Raw genomic sequence first — 21,429 nt, forward strand, 5'->3', positions numbered from 1 at the left:
TTCATCAGGAACGTGTATCTAAATTTTCTTTCTTTAAACCTAATTTATGCATGTAATTTACTCAGTATATCTCTATCCAATAACAGCACGGGGCACTCGGGCATGCAAAGAAATTGATGGGTCAACATCTGTTTGCCAATTTTTAAAATTTAAAGGTTGAAAGAAAGGCCGGGTTCCTGTCCACCCCGTGGCACCAATGACTGAAGCTGTTTGTTTGCTTAATTGCCCTTTACAAGTATTTATAACAGAATAAGTAGCTTCTGTTTCTACAAGAAATTTTATCTTATCATTCCCCAACCTAACTGTAGCCAGGGGTTCTGCTGGGGAGGGTTTCGAATCTTCCCCCAGTCCTCCTCAGCCCTCATCTAAAGTAATAATTTTCCCTGCCTGTCCTGACATTCCACTAAATCTCTGGTGTTTATTTTGATTCTGAGGGCATTCTCTCTTCCAGTGCAACCCGTGGAGTCTGTTCACAAACCTTTCCATGTAATCCTTCTTTCCGACCCTTTCCTCCCAGGCCGCTCCCCCCTTTCCCGCTTTCCTGGGTGAGAGTTACAGCCAACAATTTTTTCCTAAACTTTCCAATTTACTCTGGAGCTTATCTTATGCCCCCCACATATACAAAAACCGATTCCTAGGTGAAACCCGACACACTATAACCCACAATACACAATATTGTATTATATTAATAATCATATTAATAATTATATTAATGCTATATATTAATAATCGGGGACTCAACCCCCTTTCCACCACCATTTGAACCATTTCAGGGAACTTGCACCAGGGCAATGGTGGTCCGATTGCGATAGGTCTCCCAGGCCACATTCATTATTTTTCCCAAATCATATTGGCCCTTTCCTTCCGTCCTCCGATTCAGGATCAATAGTAGTATATTTATGCATCACCTCTTTTAATCTTTCCACAAATCCAGAAGGTGATTCATCTATATCTTGCTTTATTTCATATAGCTTAGACCAGTTCACTACTTTGGGGACAGCATTCCTAATACTGAATAAAATCCACCTCTGATATTGTTTCAAAGCCTGCCTGTCCTGGTCCTGACTAGGGTCCCAGTTAGGATCGGCGGTAGGTACGTGAAGATTCACTATACCTGCCAATGTGCCTGCCATATAATGTTGCTCTACCACGGTCCGAGCCGTATGAATAATCATATCCCTGTCAACACTCTCGAAAGCATGATGCATAATTACCAGCCACTTGTTTCCAAATATTCAAATCTATAATGGTAAAGGGAATCTTTATCACGACCGGACCATCATTGCCCACAGCTTGTCTTAAAGGCACAATCACAGTTTCCCCTTGTTTTCCCCTAGTTCGCCCTGCTGTAGGACAAAATCCTTCAGCCCCCCTCTAACATCTCCCTTTCCAGTGCCTGTGCCTGTGCTTGTGCTTGTTTCTCATTGTCAGCACCTTCAGCCCCATTATTCACAATACCCCTTCTCCAGGGGGCTACCATCAAATCCAAATCCTCCTCCGCATTCCTCAGATGTTTAGCGCATAACCGTCCCATGCTGCACAAAGAGCAACAGCGTTTAAGTGAATTTTACTATCTTTCTCCAAGGACAATACTAACAGGTCCTGGGGTGCAAAATTAAAACTACAATCCTTTTGCTGTTCCAGATGATTTCTCAAAGTGAAAAACATTTCTGCATAAGCTACTTCATTCCGCTTTCCTTTTCGTCTCAAGAATAACATCCACCATTGACTACATTATTTTACCAGAGTCTCCCGAATAACCAAACCACCCGGGGGTCCACCACTTTGTTCCACCAGGACAGAGCGCGTGTACGTGTGGATCTATATCAGTCTGCCCAGCTCCTGCCAGGATGCGAGGGCCTCGGCTTCATGCCTGTCTGGCCGCACCCAAGCCCATCCCAGGGGTTCACCGATTTGTTTCTAGAGTGTTGCAAAATGCAACCCAGCAGGGACCTTTTCAGGACCCCCCTTTTGGAGACAGTGGTACCCATAATCCTGCCCTCCACCCAGACACCAGAGTCCGGAGCACCAAAACCAGACTACCTTTTACCCACCGCACAGGGCGTCCCCTGCGCCTTACGTGGAAAGGGACCAGAAAGAATGCCTTGTTAAAGAAATAAAATCGGGGATCTTACCGAGGTCCCGAGTCAGTCTGGGGAGCTGTGGTTCCTTTCAGGGAAACTCCCCTGACGCCAGCGTGAAGGTCCCAGAGACTCCTCGGATCCGTGGGAAACATGGCAGAGGGTCCCTGTTTGGATGCCAAATTGTTACCGTAAAAGTTGGTCGGAGAAACTCTCTAAGACTCAATTTGGAGTTTTAGAAAGCAGCATTCCTTATTGCAGCGCTGGGCGCACATGCGAATTGTTTTGCAAAGGTGAGCGCACCCGTTCCTTGCTGGCAGCATCTATAGATTTAGCATACTCATGCATATTTACAGCGTTTCCAGGAACGAATTATAATATTTGCATCCTAATTACGCATGCACTTTCTTGCTGAGTGGGGGTCTCTGGTGGTTGCCGATAGTCTTCCTCACTGTGTTTACTGAATGACCTCAGTGCTTGTGCATGCTCGCAAGGTCCTAGTGCTGAGTTAGCAGTTGGCATGTCCTTGCTTCTGTTCTGTTCCAGTCTCGCTCCACGATGGGCGCCACTCTGCTATCTTGAAGGTCTTATCCTTGGTCTTATTTACTGTCTCCTTAGTTGTTATCAGTCCCGTGATGTTCCTTCCTCCGTCAGCCGAACATTCCTTTCTCTCTACGTGTTAGAGTAAGTAAGTTAGAACAGTTTGGTCTATTCTACTATGTTAAAGGCACATACACTATTGTCAGTTTAAAATTTAAGCCTACAATGTATTCTTCTTGTAATGTTGGCCTTTCCTTTCAGTTAAGCTTTTTTATTTCAATCGATCAATGATGTTTTGTTTGTTTGTTTGTTTTTTTCTACCAGTCAGTTCCTTGTCTTTTTTCCCCTTATTTTATTTCACTTTTTAAAGAGCCATGATTGTTAATCAACATTCATCAACTGTCTTTCCTCTGTTCTCATGGTGTATCCAGTCCCTCATAGGAAAAATGGCTGTCTGTTCAGATTTCGGAGATTAGGAAGATTTTAAGTATTCATGCTGATTATTTAGCACTTCTGCTGTTTTTCATATAGGGCCTCACTATGATATACTTTGTAAAGCATCTATGTATGGAAAAATGGGGTCATCACACAATGAATATTTAATCTAAACAGAAAATAAATAAGCAAGCAGTATCTTTACTGGTTTTACTCTAGAAAGTTCTAAAGGTCAGTATCATTTCTGTAAAGCATTTAAGATTTACTGGCAGTATTGTATAAGAAATGTGTTAAGCTTTACATTAAACACTCTATTTGTTCTGAGATTGGGCACTGGTTAGTTACAGCCATATGACAGATACCAAAACAGAGGTATTCCTTATCATCTACTTCAGCCCTAACAATGCATTGGGAATAAATAATCTCTTTTTAGGGAATCAAAAAACCTTTTACTGAAATAATTAAAGCCAACATTGGAGATGCACATGCAATGGGACAGAGGCCAATCACCTTCCTCTGTCAGGTGAGAATATTATAAATTATTATTCTTGATTTTTTATTAGATTACCAAGAATGCCTTAAAATCTGTCTGGTGTGTGTATTAGCATAAATGATTCCCTAGATGCACTTAGACTTAACGTAGTTCTTTCGTAAAGAATTACAGATTTTGATTTCTGAGCTGAAGTCCTATACCTTGCTTGCTGAGTGTCCTCTTTCAAGAAAGTAGCTTTCCTTACTTTTCATATTATTCCCCATCCATACATTCTCCTGACACTTCTCCTATGTTATCAGTCTGCACATTCATTATCAATAACGCACTTTGAAAAAGAAAGGGGTTGTCTTCAAAGAAAAAAGCAAATGCCTTTCATCTCACAGTTTAAGATCTGCACACAATTGGGTGCAACTAGTTGTACTGTTGCTGATTTTGCACATTTTACCTCTGGGCAAGCTAATTGGTTGGTTAACTTTTAGGAAAGACTACAACAGAATTCACCTTTGTATATTATTCCTAAAACACAAGCAAGGTTTAAAACTAGTATTACACTATTTACTGAGCAGCCCTTACACACACATGTAAAATCCACAGTCTATAATAATCTAAATTCAGAGTTCCAAGACAAACTGAAGCCCTATCAAACTGGGGATCCAGGTGATGAGATTATAAAATTGAGCTGTACAGCAAACTGTCAGCAAACTAGGAAGACCAGAGCTTCTTACAAATTAATCAGATCCAATGTTATTAAATAAAGTACTGGGTAAATGGGAAATTCTTCCTCCTCATGACTCCCCGTGTGTGCACACATGGATTAATTCTTCAGTCACAAGATGACAACAGCCTATCCATATTACACCATGTAAGCATAAAAATGAGAGAGAGACTGGAACAAATTAAGCTGATCTCAAGCAAGACCTCTAGATTCTGTGTGTCTTACATTCCTTCACGAACTTAATTCTGCTAGGTCATGTTTCTACTTTTACTATGTTCTATATCACCACTTCTTTTTTAATTAATTATTTCACACAAATTCAAATTAATAATCACTATAAGTTATTTTTGGGAAGGATTATTAGAACATGCAACTGGGGCTTCAAAATTTGATCATATTTCTCAGTTCTGCTCCATTTTAAACTCTTGGTTTCTTGTCAATAAAGTGGGTTAGTAATACACAAAGAGTAGAGGATAGAGCTGTTTAGAGATAACGTGAGTAATTAACTGTGTTTTAGTGTGCTTGCACTATGCATAGCTCACCTGGACTCCAGTCTTCACTGTTTGTAATACTAATAGTTAATTAATTCTATAACTGTTTCTATGAGCAGAACTTGGAACCTGATAAGATTTCTTCACTTCTGTAAGTACTACCCTTAACAAAACAACTGCAAACTCTTCATCAGCAACCTTTGTTTTAAATTAGCTAGTATTTGTGATTTTCGTTTCCAAGGAAAGTTAATAGTAATATTACCAACTTAAAATAACCATTGAGAAATGGCCAATTTACATTTTCTTGGCACTCTAGGTGGTGGCACTGTGTACATACCCAAACCTGTTGGACAGCCCAAGTTTTCCAGAAGATGCCAAAAAGCGAGCCAGACGGATCTTGCAGGGTTGTGGAGGAAACAGCTTAGGTAAGCATCTAAGTTTTAGTTGTTCCTGTTGGTATTAGAATCAATATCTGCAGTGCTGAAATTTCTTAATCATGTTTTATATGATTACAAGTCAAACGGGAGTAGCCTAGGGCAAAATAATAAGGGGAGAGTTCATGGTGTGGCCTACTGATAAGCAGTGACTAATAGTGCAAATTTTTGAAAACTAAAACCACTGTAGACCTTACTGATCTGCTGTACTGGTTTATGCCTTCTCTCCACCCTCCCTGTCTCTAGTATCATGTATCAGCCCCTTCTCTTGGTCTCAGTTGCTCATCAGCCTCTGTACAGCACTCCGTAAACACATAGTCTGAGGCAAGTGGATGTGCAGCTGAATGGAGGTGACTCCTATCACATTGTTGTTAGCCTGACATCTTACTGCTGTTCTCTTCATGGCTGAGAAGGAGAAATTTGCTTTCTTGGGAAAAAGGAAAGGTCAAAACCTGATCCCTCCATGTAGCTTGAAATGATGTGCTGTGTTCTAATAAAACCTTATTTTCAAAAACTGTCCATCCAACAGAAAAGTGGCTTCACTAGATATGGTCAAGCCATTTGAAGCGTTGTTCCCACATCTATACTGGCCACTTTAAATGTATTAATTGCAAAGTTAATATGAATGTCTTGACCTCTGGATATGAACTAAACCTCACTTCCAGTGAACTTCCATTTGGCAAAACTCTACTCATAGTATTGAGTCTTGCTGCTCCCAGACCATGTATGAAGGCTTAGATATGTCCTCAACTTCTGTTGTGTTCAAATCAAATACTCTGGGATTCCTTTGACAACACTTACTTTGCATGTGGGATAACTGTCATGTCTCTCCAGGTAGTTGAGAAATTTACCCCTCTCCTACATATAAAAATATCTAATATGTGCACATGCAGCTTTTTGGGTTGGGTTTATTTATTTGCATCCTACATTGCAAACAGATGGGTTCTGATCAAAGCTATCCGTTGAGTACAATTAAGAGTAGAAGACCTGAAAATTGAGTTCAGGTCTTCTGTATATCCTCACTGAATCGTGGGACTTAATGCTTAATAGAGCACAAGACAGGATGACAGCTTAGGTTTGTTCTCCTACTTTAACAGCAGCTCCTAGCTGTGATCAGAGACCCATGTATAGACCCCAATATAACTTTTAGTCCCATAAAAGTAAATGTTTAGGACATCAGGGAACTTTGTGCCCTGAATTACCATTTTGTCCCATGGTTCTTTGTCTTGATAAATTATGCTTTCACAGAAGTATTATCAGGCAGACTACTAGCATATAACTGAGCGATAAGAGTTAAGTCAGGCACAATTATTCCGCTCCACCCAACAAGCACAGAAGATTCTACAGCTTCATGACAGTGTTCTAAATTAGATGTACACTTGTCGCTTTGTTGTCCATCAGTCTTAGGCTTCATAGCTTGAATCCATTCTTCACCTTGGCTTAGGCTTATTTTTACTCTTTATTTTTGTACATGCTCAGCAATGATGTACACAGGCATCTAACATCTTTATTTAAGGTTATTAGTTGTGCTCTGTAAACTGCACAAGGCCTATAGATTGGGGTGATCCTAAACGTTTCTGCTACAAATAACTGAAAAGCAATTGTGGGAGAGGCTGTGGGGGCAGAGAGCAGCAGTTTAAGATTTTTAGGGTTTCAGACTGTGGGAGAAAATGGTATTATATTACTTTCATATTGCAAATAGAAATCTTTTGTCATGGGTTTGAAGTTATTTTCCTTTCTCTTGCACATGCTACCTCTTTGCCTTGTTCCCATTAGTTAAATAGGTGTTGGTTGACATTCTGCAGTGGTTTTCAACATAAAGCAAGCAACTGGGAGTTAGCCAAAATGGGATTGCTGTCCCAGTTTGCAAAGTAGCCTTTAAATCCTACTTTTTACCACTCTAGTTTATTATGTTTGTATTTTAGTGATACTTATACTATTTGTCTAATTCCAAATTAACTCTTTTGCTCTGTGAACAAACCAACTCCCTTTCTTACTCCTTGAAAAAAAAAAACAACCCCCAAAAACAAACCAAACAAATCCTGGGGGTCCAAATCCCTCATACATACAAACTACTTCATACAATATTAGCTAAGGAGTTTTGCTAGCAAACAGAAAATCTGATTGCTCATTGTAGTCAACTCTCATCTCATTTTTCACAGGATCTTACACTGCCAGTCCAGGTATAAATTGTATCCGTGAAGATGTTGCTTCATATATTGGAAGAAGAGATGGAGGGGTTCCTGCAGATCCAGATAACATATATCTTACCACTGGGGCAAGTGATGGTATTACTGTAAGTGTTAAAATTAAACCTCTCTTCTTGGTGTAATTTATCAGCTACCTTTGGAAATACAGATTTCTGTTGAACATCTGGTCTCACAACTCCTGTGAGTTTGATCTAACAGGTACTGCAGTCACATTAAGTGGATACGCGATACATCCAATTATGTGGATTTAAGATGCCAGCTAAGAAACAGGCACATGGAAACAAAGTCTCTTGATATACATTAACTTGTACCTTTTGTAAAGGTAGTATAAACTACATAGGGGCCTAAATATAAATTTAGGAGATTCAGACCATTCAGACTAAATAATGGTGTCCTCAGTGGTTAAGATACATAAGCACTGAAGATTAGAAGGTATGAGCCTGTAGCAGAGAGAAGAGGGAATGGAGACATGAGTGAAGAGAATGAAGTGAGAAGTCCAGCAGCTCTTCTTCCTAGTAAACTCTCTGCTAGTGCAGATTAATGCCAGTGAAAATCCCCAAAATCTCTTCAGTAGCCAGCTTGTTTGGGAAAAAAAATGTAAGGTTTTGGCTTCAAGCAAAGTTCAGAGTTGGTCCTTAGTTAAAACAGGAATACTGTATTAGATTTTTCCTTTACACAGACACATTCGCTGGTATTACAACAACCAGCAGTTCTTTGCTTTTATTAAGGCAGCCTCTTATAGCTTGTTTGTAAAAGTTTGGTTTTTGTTGTTTGGTTTTTTTTAAATGACATCTAGTGGCAGAGTTCAGAATGACAGTGTTCTGATAGGAGCAGTTCTCCAGATGTCTTTAGTGAGCTGGCCTTTCCAGAGTTTATGATGCTGAGACAAGGAAGTATAAAATGAAATATAATCCTTTGTAAATAAGAAAATTCAGTTTTAAGTAACTTTAAGCTTGGTGGCTTTGTACATAACAACAAAACTTTCCAAACCTAAAAAGCCCAACCAAAAGAACATAATAAGGATCCTTGTATAAGATAAATCGTTGTAGCTGACATAGTTTTAGAACCTTATGACCTTCGTATAAAATTTATTGTAAGCAAAATAAGGACTGTAGATAAAGAGTGTCTGAAACTAGCAGATGTTCAGGATGTGCTGTAGCTAAGTTAACTGATAAGTAGAAGGATGGGAAGAAATCACTCACTTATGTCAGCAGTGTTACCGAACTAATTAAACTGGCGTAAGCACTTATCTACTGCGCGGACCTCAAAGACTACCAGAACAAGAGTTCAAGGAACGGCCAAGTGATGAAGATTGTTGGAAGAAGTAAAACGACCACTAAAGACCACTACCATGTTGCTATGCGTATGTGAAAATGGGCGTGGAATTATGTAAAACAATTCTCGGAAAACTAATGAATATGTATGACGTTTACCGGAAATGTAATGACTATGTATGTTAAGCAACAATGTGATCATGGTCTGTTTGATGCTTAAACGAGACACATCAGGAGGAGATATCCCCTGTGTCTCCCGGCGCCGCAATAAAGAATACCTGCTTGTCAACTTAAAACTTTGTTGACGAGTTCCTGACGAGTTCCTAATGAGTTCTACGAATCAGATGCCAAGTCTTAACCTGGAAGCTTGTCAGGAATGGCAGCGTAGCATATCAAATCTGTACCATGCTTATTTGATTTCACCAGCGATGAAAAGTCAGTAGTACAATGAGTCTCATTATTTGGCACTTCCAAGGATAAAACAACTATTGTTTCATAACTTGGGGGACAGAGGGTGTTAAAGGGTTTTTAAATCTGCACTTGGTCCTGATTATACATTTTGGATGCTTGGTAATTTTAAACTAGTGGTGGGTGCAAAATTATGTTGATTATAAACTTAGCAGCTGAGTTAGTATGTGACAAGAGGCACAGAAAGGCAGATTTTGTTCTAGAACCAACAAGAAGTTGGTTGAGGCACTGGAACAGGTTGCCCAAAGAAGTGGTAAATGCTCCATCCCTGGCAGTGTTCAAGGCCAGGTTGGACAGAGCCTTGGGCGACATGGTCTAGTGTGAGGCATCCCTGCCCATGGCAGGGGGGTTGGAACTTAGATGACTGTCGTGGTTTGAGCCCAGCTGGTAACTCAGAACCACACAGCCACTCGCTCACTCCCCCCCTTCTTCCTCCCCCTGCTCCCGGAGGGATGGGGAGGAGAATCGGAAGAATGCAACTCCCACGGGTTGAGATAAGAGCAGTCCCGCAACTAAGGTATAATACAAAACCACTACTGCTACCACCAATAATAATAACGATAAGGGAAATAACAAGGGGAGAGGATACAATTGCTCACCACCTGCCGACCGATACCGAGCCCGACTCGAGCAGTGATCTGGGCCTTCCGGGTAACTCCCCCCGGTTTATATACTGGGCATGACGTGCCGTGGTATGGAATACCCCTTTGGCTAGTTTGGGTCAGGTGTCCTGTCTCTGTTTCCTCCTGGCATCCCCTCCTCCCTGGCAGAGCATGGGACTGAGAAAGTCCTTGGTCGGTGTAAACATTACTTAGCAACAACTGAAAACATCGGTGTTATCAGCGTTGTTCCCAGGCTGAAAGTTAAAAAACACAGCACTGCACCAGCTACTAAGAAGGAGAAAAATGACTGCTATAGCTGAACCCAGGACAATGATCTTAAGGTCCTTTCCAACCCTAACTATTCTATGATTCTATGAAGAAACTTCAAGGGCACTGCTGTTATATCTGAAGAGATATTTTTGGTTTTACACTATCAATTACATATTGATAAGGATGCCTATTTTGATTGCGCCCATACTTCAGAGTTCTCCCTTGATTATAAAGGCAAGAAATCTCTCCATTCCTGCACCAAATGCACTCTTATTTAAATCACATGTAAAAAGCCTACACATAGACACACGCAGACACACAGTTGCTGGGCACAGGCAAATCCTCTGGACTGACCTTAGCACAAGCATTACATTTCTAGCTGTATCTTCTGAACCTAAACTACATATGATACATTAGTTTCCTATACCAAGACATGCAGACTTTTGGTCTCTTCTGTTACTTGAAAATGAAACCATAATGTGATTCTCTAGCTTCCTTCCCTCCCACCCGGCTACAATTGCTCCTAATCTCTGTGCGTCTCTGTTCCAAAGGAGAACCTCCACAGGCCCTAGTTCTAATTTCTGGGTTTATTCTCTCGCCTCGTGTGGTTAGTGAGATGATGTGGGAGGTGAAGGCGACAGGATCTGCATGATGAGCTTGAGCAACACTCTGAATGCAAGCTATGAGGCCCTGATACCGAACAAGCCTTGGGCCGATAAGCCAGGATGTTGAGAAACAGATAAGCCAGGATGTTGGGAAACAGATAAGCCAGGATGTTGAAAGACAGGAAATGTAACGAAGAATTTCAGTTGAAGGTCAGGAAATGTGGCAAGATGTGAAGCAAGAAGGCCGAACTGTCGTCGCGTGAACAGCACGTGATCGGCATTGTGATTGGACTACTGTGCGCGTGTTTAACCTATGGGATTTTCACAGAACCCAATGAGATTAAGTGTGGCATGCCCGGGCATGTTGGGAAAGTACCGAATGAGGGAATAAAAGGGGCTCGATTGTAATAAAGCTTTGTCTCAGTATCCTCACCGACCTGAGTCCGTGTCTCAATACGCCACAAGATGAGTGGAAGGCAACAAGCAAGAACTAGCTGAGTTTGTTGTTGTTTGCTTACAACTGGGTACAGTACAAAAATCATGAGCTTGGTATTCCTGTTTCCAATTTTCCCTCTGGCTTGTGCTCAGAATGCTTTTCCTAACATGATCTTTAGAAGCCACGACATTCAGAGGAATTCCATTAAACTGAGTTAAACCATCCTCCCTCAGTCAGTAACTTAACTTGAAATAAATAAATGCCCTTTGATATAAGAAGATGACTGTATGCTTCTAGATACCTTAACTCTAGATTTTTTAAGAGGGAAGATCAGTAACTTATTCTAGAGTATGCTATTAATTCTGGTGTGTGACTTTTTCTTTTTTCTTTTTTTTTTTTTTTTTTTTTTTAATTCCTACTTTTTCCCCAGACCATTTTAAAGATCCTGGTCTCAGGAGGTGGAAAATCCCAAACAGGAGTGATGATCCCTATACCACAGTATCCCTTATATTCAGCAGCCATATCTAGATGCTGTCCAGGTGAACTACTATTTGGATGAAGAAAATTGCTGGGCTCTAGATGTGAATGAACTTTGCCGTTCCTTGAAGGAAGCTAAGGCATACTGCAATCTGAAAGTCCTCTGCATCATCAACCCCAGAAATCCCACAGGTCTGTAGCAATTTTGGTTAATGGATGGGTTTTAACACCGTTTGGGGCTTTTTTTCCTTCTTCCATTCATTTGACATCACAGGCAAATTCTAAATACCTATGAAATATGTAAAGCTGAATTCTAGAGATCAGTGCTTTAAGTAGGACAGCATGTCTTACTTTTAGAAACTTATTTTCAGTGTCATGGAACTCCAGGGATTTGGGAAGACAGGAGGGAGCAGGTTCACGTCACTGGATCCCATTCGAAGCCACTGCTTCCAGTGAACTTTTGCAGACTTGTGGAATCACTTGGTCACTTTTGGTCTTTATCAAAGATCTTGTCTCTGACATGGCTTGTAGCCTCTTGCCACTGAAAGGCAATGACTAAACACTCTGAACTCAGTGGCAACCACTGCTTCCCTCAGAATAATTTAGGTTTTTGAGTAACTGAGGTTGATTAGTGAGAAACTAGCTCCCACTTAACCATCATGCGAGTATTTCAAATGATCAGTTATACACAGAGGACTCAATAAATTATTAATTACTGTATCTCACACTTCCTTTGCTTGAGATGGACTAAGTTACCTTGAACCATAATTCCTCCGAAAATGTTCCTTAATTTCACACTTAGTAAATTGAATTATAAAATTCAATAGCACTTTTCTGAGAAAGAAGGATATCTTACTGAAAAGCTAATAGTCTAACTAGGTCTGGGCGAAAAGATTTGTGTATATATATGCTCCACTAACTTTCTTCTTGCTTTAAAAATCAAACCATAGGACAGGTGCAAAACAAAAAGTGCACTGAAGATGTGATACACTTTGCTTGGGAAGAGAAACTTTTTCTTCTGGCTGATGAGGTAATGAGATATTCTGTTCTCCCTAAAGCACAGCTAAGAGTACACATACGAGGTATAATTTTTTTCCATGTGTGGTATTGGTGTTTTTTAAGTACAGGGAACAGATTCTCTGTTATCATTTTAAGCCATGAACAAACATGCAATATTCTTAATATCAGAGGATTAATATGAGAGGTGTCTTGATCTGGATTTGAACTAGAAAGAGTAGGGGACACGAGCAAGGAGACACAAGGAGGAACTTTGCTGGAACTGACCTAAAAACCTATGATGTGATACTCAGACTACTTCAAATGAAAGAAACAGAAGGAAAATCAATTAAAAAATACAACTAAAGGTTAAGTTATACAAAGATGCTCACTGTTCTTCCAAAGGCTAAACTATTAAGTATGGCCACATGAGATAAAATGCATCATTACAGTAATTATTATTTAACAAAGAAAGAACCTTGTGTCTTTTAATGGCTTTAAGTTTTAAGTATTACCACTGTTTCTTCAGACCTGGCTCTCTGAAAGGTCATCTTCTGACTGTTCAGGTTTACCAGGACAATGTGTACTCTGAAGGATGCCAGTTTCATTCTTTCAAAAAGATTCTGTATGAGATGGAACCCGAGTGCTATAACAATGTTGAGCTGGCCTCTTTTCACTACACCTCTAAGGGATACATGGGTGAGTAAGTCTGCTTTAGTTTTTTTTTTATTTCACCTTCCTCATTAATCTGGTTGGACAGCCATTCATGTTAGTGACGTGAAGGTAATCCACCATCTTTTATAATTTTAACAATGGGGTGAATCAGATGCATTGTAGTGATAAAAAAAACCAAACAAACACACCACCAAAAAACCCCCCAAAACCCCCCAAACCAAAAAGCCAAGAAAAACAAACAAACAAAAAAACCCACCAAAAAACCTTTTATATATTTGAATGACTTGTGCATTCTTTTCCACCTTGATCTCTAAAACAAATAGCACAAGTGTATTAATTTTACCACCTCAGTTTGTCTGTGCAACGTAGTGCCTCAGCCAGCCACCGAAGTATGTAGCAAGATGACAACAAAGACTAAAAGATTACATGTGGAGTTACAGGCATTAATTATAAGAGGGCTTAAAAGTTGGAAGGGTGTATATTAGAAAGGTGGTTGTTTGTACAGAACTTCAGTATGAACTTTGGGCGCCAAATTGTTACCGTAAAAGTCAGTCAGAGAAACTCTCTAAGACTCAATCTGGAGTTATCAGTTCCATGATGTTCCTTCCCCCATCAGCCAAACATTCCTTTCTCTCTACGCGTTAGTAAGTTAAAACAGTTTGGTCCATTCTACTATGTTAAAGGCACACACACTATTGTTAGTTTAAAATTTAAGCCTACACCTTGCTGCTTCAGCCTTTTTGGGATACTGTGAAATACAGCTTTTGTATTAACATTAGTGACACGTTACCCTGCTGTTCAGTGAGTACCCTGTGTCTACACAAGATTAATGGGATAACTGCAGCAAAAAGAAACTATTTTCCCAGGAAGGTGTAGTGGGAGACTCTATGTCTGTATTGTGCTCATAAGGTAACTGCAACTTCCTTTAGAAAACATTGTTCCAGTATTTTCAACAATATAGCTACTGCAGAATGGTGCTGCAGCTTTGCAAATGTGCAACTAATCTGTGTTGAATAGTGTGCTGTGGGGACTATACTATTTTCGTACCCAAGCTCACTAATCTGTAATTAACTTATAGGTGAAACTCATGTAAATACTCTTTTTTTGACTCTGACAAGACACCTGTTCAGCATTAAGTATTATGAGGCCTTGTGATAGGTTAGACTTGGTGGGACATGTGCTATGTAATGTGGCATTTACTGACTGCATCGTTGACTCAGCATTTTGATTTGTGTGTGTAGGTAGTTAAGGTCTGGCGGCCGGAAGATATCGCGCTGTACGGAAAGAGAGAGCCCCTCCCCTGATACTTTTACAAGCCCCATAGCATGGAGAGGGGAATTGTGGGGCAAGGCCTGGCGATACCATAAAAGGCAAAAATTGTTAACCTGCCTTCTGATTGGATCAGCATAGGTACTTCCGCGTGGCCGAAGGTATATAATGCTTGCTGTTGTTTAATAAAACGCTATTTGATCATCCTCCATATTGGTGTCTGTGATCTCTAGCCCTAAGCCAGGGGGTTGGCTTAGTTCTGCAAGTCTTGGCTGAAGCAACGCAGCAACATGTGTGAGCAGCGGGAATGATTTCATTGTTAGTGTCAAAGAAAGATCAAGTACTTTGCTGTTTGCCTATATGATAAACTTTTTTCTTTGGCTAGTGGAAACAAATACAATGGGCTGTCTTGATGGTTATGATATGTATAGTTTTTTCATCTTATTATGCGAAACTGTACTTTTAAGTGTGCTAGCAAATGTCTCGTTGCAAAATGCATTTGAAGTAATTAAAGGCTTGATCCTTACAATCAAGAAGTGAAGTGTCATTCTGGATCTGACACCTTAATTTCTGCATGGGTGCAGAAATGACTGTGCAGATGTAGTTATTCTGTAAAGACATCTAACCACTTCTGCTAAGAGAATCAAAGAAGAAAGGTGGTTGGGGGAGGGGCAAGTGCTAAGAGTAAATTAAGGAAAAAAGATGAAAACAACCCTAGATCATACCATACCATCTCTATTCATTTGCACAGAAAACAAGAGTGAGGCCAAAAGGAGACAAACAGAGAGAGTTAAGCGAGAGAAGATAAACTCTGCAGTAAAGAAAGACTTAGAAAACCGAAAAAGATAGAGGTCTAACAGCCATTCAGATCATAGCAGATGAGGAAGAGGAAGACCTAAGACTGCCTCAGCCAACAAACACGAAGAAGAGAGAGGTAATAAAAAAGAAACCAAAAAAGCTGCTAAGCACTACAGTCCAATGGCTTTCAAATGTCTTGAAACTTGATGTTCCTCAGTAGCCCGACTCTTGGGTACATGAGCATCTACGTGGCGTACCTTCACCACCAGGTTCTGCACCCGGGCAGCGATATCTCGCCACAGTGCAGCAGCCAAGACGGGTTTACCTCTGCGTTGCCAGTTGCTCTGCTTCCATTGCTGCAAGCACCCCCACAGGGCATTTGCCACCATCCATGAGTCAGTATAAAGTACTGGCCATTTTTCTCGTTCAGCAATGTCCAAGGCCAGCTGGATGGTTTCACTTCTGCAAACTGACTCGATTCACCCTCTCCTTCAGCAGTTTCTGCCACTTGTCACAGGGGACTCCATACAGCTGCCTTCCATCTCCGATACTTTCCCACAATAGGGCAGGACCCATCAGTAAACAAGGCATATTGCTTCTCACTTTCGGACAGTTTATTATACGGTGGGGCTTCTTCAGCATGCATCACCTCCTCCTTTGGTGACTTTCCAAAATCTTTGCCCTCTGGCCAGTCCATGATGACTTCTAGAATTCCTGGACGACTGGGATTTCCTATCCGAGCTCGTTGTGTAATTAGTGCGGCCCACTTACTCCATGCAGCATCAGTTGCATGATGTGTCAAGGAGACCCTGCCTTTGAACATCCAGCCCAACACGGGCAACCGGGGTGCCAGGAGGAGCTGTGCTTCAGTGCCAATCACTTCGGAAGCAGCTCGAACCCCTTCATAGGCTGCCAGTATTTCATTTTCAGTTGGAGTATAGCCGGCCTCGGATCCTCTGTATCCCTGACTCCGAAAGCTGAGGGGTCGACCTCGAGTCTCCCCTGGAGCTTTCTGCCAGAGGCTCCAGGTAGGACCATTCTCCCCGGCTGCGTTGTAAAGCACATTTTTCACATCTGGCCCTGCGCGGACTGGTCCAAGGGCTACTGCATGAACTACCTCTCGTTTAATTTGTTCAAAGTATAGTTGTTGCTCGGGGCCCCATTTGAAATCATTCTTCTTCCGGGTCACGTGGTAGAGAGGGCTTACAATCAGACCGTAATTTGGGATGTGCATTCTCCAGAACCCCACAACACCTAAGAAAGCTTGTGTTTCTTTCTTGTTAGTTGGTGGAGACATTGCTGTTATCTTGTTGATCTGTGGCTATCTGGCGACGTCTGTCTTGCCATTGTATTCCCAAAAAATGAATCTCCTGTGCAGGTCTCTTGACCTTACTCTATTTCATGGCAAAACCGGCCTTCAGCAGGATTTGGGTTATCTTCCTCCCTTTCTCAAAAACTTCTTCCGCTGTATCGCCCCACACAATAATGTCATCAATGTATTGCAGGTGTTCTGGAGCTTGCCCCTGTTCCAGTGCAGTCTGGATCAGCCCATGGCAGATGGTAGGGCTGTGTCTCCACCCCCGGGGCAGTCGATTCCAAGTGTACTGGACACCCCTCCAAGTGAAAGCAAACTGTGGCCTGCACTCTGCTGCCAAAGGGATTGAGAAAAATGCATTGGCAATATCACTTGTGGCATCCCACTTGGCTGCCTTTGACTCCAGTTCAGATTGAAGTTCTAACATGTCCGGTACGGCAGCACTCAATGGTGGTGTGACTTCATTCAGGCCGCGATACTCTACTGTTAGTCTCCACTCTCCATTAGACTTTTGCACTGGCCATATGGGGCTATTAAAGGGTGAGCGGGTCCTGCTGATCACTCCTTGGCTCTCCAGTCTACGGATCAGCTTATGGATGGGAATCAAGGAGTCTCGGTTGGTGCGATATTGCCGCCGGTGCACTGTTGTGGTCGCAATTGGCACTCGTTGTTCTTCGACCTTCAGCAACCCCACATCGGAAGGATCCTCTGAGAGACCGGGCAAGGTGGACAGCTGCTTAATTTCCTCTGTCTCCAAGGCAGCAATACCAAAAGCCCATCTATACCCTTTTGGGTCTTTGAAGTACCCACTCCTGAGACAGTCTATGCCAAGGATGCATGGAGCCCCTGGACCAGTCACAATGGGGTGCTTTTGCCACTTCCTCCCAGTCAGGCTGATTTCATCCTCCAGTACAGTCAACTCTTGGGATCCTCCTGTCACTCCAGAAATGCACATGGGTTCCACCCCTTGGTAGCTTGATGGCATCAGGGTACACTGTGCACCGGTATCTACTAGAGCCTTGTACTCCTGTGGGACTGATGTGCCAGGCTATCTGATCCACAGTCCAGTAAACCTGATTGTCCCTCTCCTGCACCTGGCTGGAGGCAGGACCCCTCTGATAGCGATTATAAGATTCTTCACTTACTTCTTGTACAAAGGGATTAGCATTCCTATTCATAGGAGTTGGAGTAAAATCAGCTCTTCCACTCCATCTGGGAACTCATTTCTCTTTCACAATCACTTTGTCAATTTCCCTTTCCTTAGCAAGCAATCTCAGCTTCTTGGCTTCCTTACCCTCTAGTTTGTGACTGTCTGTCCCATTGTCCCAGCATCGGAGGAACCAGGTGATGATGTGCTCACCTGGACAAAGGCTGAAATCTTTTCGCATATTCTGCAGCTCAGTCAAGGACAGGGATCGAGAAGTTACCTCTTTCTATTCTGTGATTCTAGTACTAATTCCTCTTGTTCAGTAGGGTTGGAGTGGCTGCTCTGCTCATTGCTGGGGATGGAGCAGCCAAGTTGTCTGTTGCTTTGTCATCAGAACCTGAGACATCTTTTTCCCTTTGAGGGTACTGGATAGTGTTGAGCAGGGCTCTGTAGGTGTAGGCCAAGCCCCAGCACGTTGCAGCGAGTTGTCCCTCTCTGGTATAAGCAGAACAACAGCACACCTCGTTTAAGTGTTTTACTAGTTTTTCCGGATGTTGCACTTGTTCAGTGGTGAAGTTCCAAAGCACTGGAGGGGCCCACTGGCCTAGATACTTGCCCATACTATCCCACACACCCTGCCATTCATGGCTCTCCAACCTTGGGGATGATCTCTTGGTGGTCCTCTTAGGTAGTTTTTCAACCTTAGACAAGAACCTGAACCATATTCAACAAAATGCTGGTTCCCAGCGGAATGAGCAGGCTGGTTTTGTGGGTATTCAAAGGACATTCACAATCTTTAAATTTCTTAAATGACATTGTCAATAGCCTGGTGTGGGGGTGGAAGGTGCGGGAGGATGTCTTCTTCATAGGTTGACCCTCTGCGGGGGGGGGGGGGGGGGAAGACATGTAATTGTTAAAAATTCCCATTACATGCCTCCCAAAGTATAGAGGTGATGGCCACACTGAGAACACATACCAAATCAGTTTCATGATCAGTAATTCTATTTTATCGCAAGCCATTATCATAAAGTACAACACAACGATAACCTTAGCCCAGGCCCCAAAGCCGGTAAACGTTAAAATAGCAAATACTGGCTGCAAGTAAGGTACAACATGCTGAAACTCTGAGACCAAGCACAACAACTCCGAGAGCAAATAAATCAACATTGTGGTGACTGACTATTAATCTGAAACAATGAATGCTTATCACAAATACGATTAGACGCATTCTGGTCAGATCTGTCACTATCTCAACCCTTCGAGCCCCATGTTGGGTGCCACAAAGGACTGTTGTGGTTTAAGCCCAGCTGGTAACTCAGCACCGCGCAGCCACTCGCTTCCCCCCCTTCTTCCCTCCCTGCTCCTGGTGGGATGAGGAGGAGAATCGAAAGAATGTAAACCCCACGGGTTGAGATAAGAACAGTCCAATAACTAAAGTATAATACAAAACCACTACTACTACCACCAATAATAATGATAAGGGAAATAACAAGGGGAGGGAATATAAAACTAAAAGGGACCCCAATAAGTACAAGTGATGCACAATACAGTTGCTCACCACCTGCCGACCGATACCCAGCCCGACCCGAGCAGCGATCTGCCTTCCCGGGTGACTCCCCTCAGTTTATATACTGGGCATGACGTGCTGTGGTATGGAATACCCCTTTGGCTAGTTTGGGTCAGGTGTCCTGTCTCTGCTTCCTCCTGGCTTCGCGTGCCCCTCGTCACTGGCAGAGCATGAGAAACTGAAAAGTCCTTGATCATGGTAAGCATTACTTAGCAACAACTAAAACCTTGGTGTGTTATCAGCATTGTTCTCGGACTAAAGCTGAAACACAGCAGTGTACCAGCTACTAGGAAGGAGAAAAATAACTGTTACAGCTGAACCCAGGACGTTGGAGAATTCTAATGGGGTGCTATCATTGCCTAGAGACCTTTAAAGTAAAGATTCAGCCAATGTCTATTTAAGTGGGCAGAAAATTACAACACTGTGTCCCTTCTGGCTGAATATGCTGCTTGGTGTTTCCATGTTATTTGTTGGTTTATTAAAATTCAAAATGAATGCTTGCACTGAATAGGAAAAAGCTTAAGGAAAGGGGAGCTGTGAAGAGATGTCTTTAGCTAAGACCAGTACCTGCTGTTTTATCACACATCTTATGTATGTTTTGCTATTTGCTCACAGTAATCTTGTGCATTGCGCAGGATTAGTTGTGTATGGGATCAGCTGGTTTTATACATGTTCCAGAATTGTTTGGATTATTGATTGATACCATGTCTGGGTGATGCAGGCAGTGTGCAGTGTACTGACAAGGCATAATATGTACATGCATGGTAATGTATTACCTAAAGGATTTTAGATCTTACATATAGAATCAAGCAAGTTTGCATGTAACTGCAGCTCAGCGATGTGGCAACAAATAGGGAAATCCCTTTCTGGGACAGGGTAAATATTCTGAAGAAGAGAACAAGTAACCAGGTAAGGTAGTCTCTTCACTAAGGATTATTTTAAATCTGTTGTAGAAAGCTGTTCATGATAGATCTTGGACTGAAGAGGAATAGAGGACTGTGGGAATAGAGGTGTGACTGATAATTGCATTGAACTGACAGTTTGTGGGCATTGCTTTGTTCCGGCTCCTCTCCCCAGATCTGCTCCAGGAAGATGATGATTCCTGCAGTGATTAGCAGTCCTGACAAACCAGGGACTGCTTTAGGAAGGACTATGCCAGATGGGAATATGCTTTTCACAGATATTTTTCACACTGATCATCTTTTGTTTTATGAGTGATTTAAAGCTTACCAGGATTACATCTTGAGTAAGTAATTTCTTAGTAGAAAAAGAATATGCAGTCAGATTCCTTGTAGTGACTGTTTAAATTATCCAGTTTAAATGGAGTCAATTCTGTATTCAACTGTGAGGTGATCTTAATGGGGTCTAGTAAAGATGTAGTGAGCTGTGATCACTTATGCTGCTATTGCTGGTGGATCAAGAGGCAAGGGTTTCAAGATAAGTAAATAAAATTGAATGATTGAAAGGCAGAGGTGCTAATACTGGATTCTGTGCCTTGTTTTAACTGATTTTACTAGAACTTTTTTGTGTGTAGTAAGGTACAGGCTAGCTGTTTAATTCCACTGGCACTGAAACCTTCAGTACCTGGAAGGTTGAGTACTGGATCTCTTCCTCCAGAGAAGCACAAAACAGATGACTCTCCTGCTTTCTGAGGGACACACACAGCAAAAATGCTGCTGGTTATCATGAGCAAAACAGAATGAATTCCAACTTTAGATGTGACAGAGGAACATTTCAACTGCGTTGACTTTCATTTTCCAGTGAGATGGAGGACTTTTCTTTCTTTTCTTGCATAAATGTACTGTTTTCAATTTCTTTAGCTGTCTGCAAAGCTTCTGAAGTGAAAGAATTCACAGCTGAGTACCTGGAGAAGGTCCTTGAACCATCTGGATGGCAAGCAGTCTGGCGCACTAATGTGTTTGAGGTCCTTGTTGAGATAAATGGAATGCAGTTGCTCAGTGACAGACAATGCTCAGGCATTTGTCTCCAATTAACATCATTTACCTCTAACAGACAGATCATTTACCTATAAGTTTACGAGCTGGTAGAAAATAGTAATGTTTTCATATCTAATTGCCAGTGATGGCTAGAGCAATGGGAATTCTATTAAAGGGTCCTTGCTTGAAACTGG

At 41.8% G+C, this 21,429-nt stretch overlaps 1 protein-coding gene across 1 annotated transcript in view; it reads left to right on the forward strand.

Annotated features, from left to right (window-relative positions):
• Positions 1-13,234, forward strand: part of LOC115619230 (alanine aminotransferase 2-like) — a 31,936-nt gene extending 18,702 nt beyond the window's left edge. Inside the window, 6 exon segments of the mRNA XM_030511284.1 lie at positions 5,072-5,180; positions 7,352-7,485; positions 11,485-11,576; positions 11,578-11,723; positions 12,482-12,561; positions 13,094-13,234. Coding sequence (XP_030367144.1) covers positions 5,072-5,180; positions 7,352-7,485; positions 11,485-11,576; positions 11,578-11,723; positions 12,482-12,561; positions 13,094-13,234 — 702 coding nt within the window.
• Positions 13,235-21,429: the final 8,195 nt, after the last annotated feature.

Source organism: Strigops habroptila, chromosome W, assembly GCF_004027225.2.
Source record: "Strigops habroptila isolate Jane chromosome W, bStrHab1.2.pri, whole genome shotgun sequence".
NCBI classification, from domain to species: Eukaryota; Metazoa; Chordata; class Aves; order Psittaciformes; family Psittacidae; genus Strigops; species Strigops habroptila.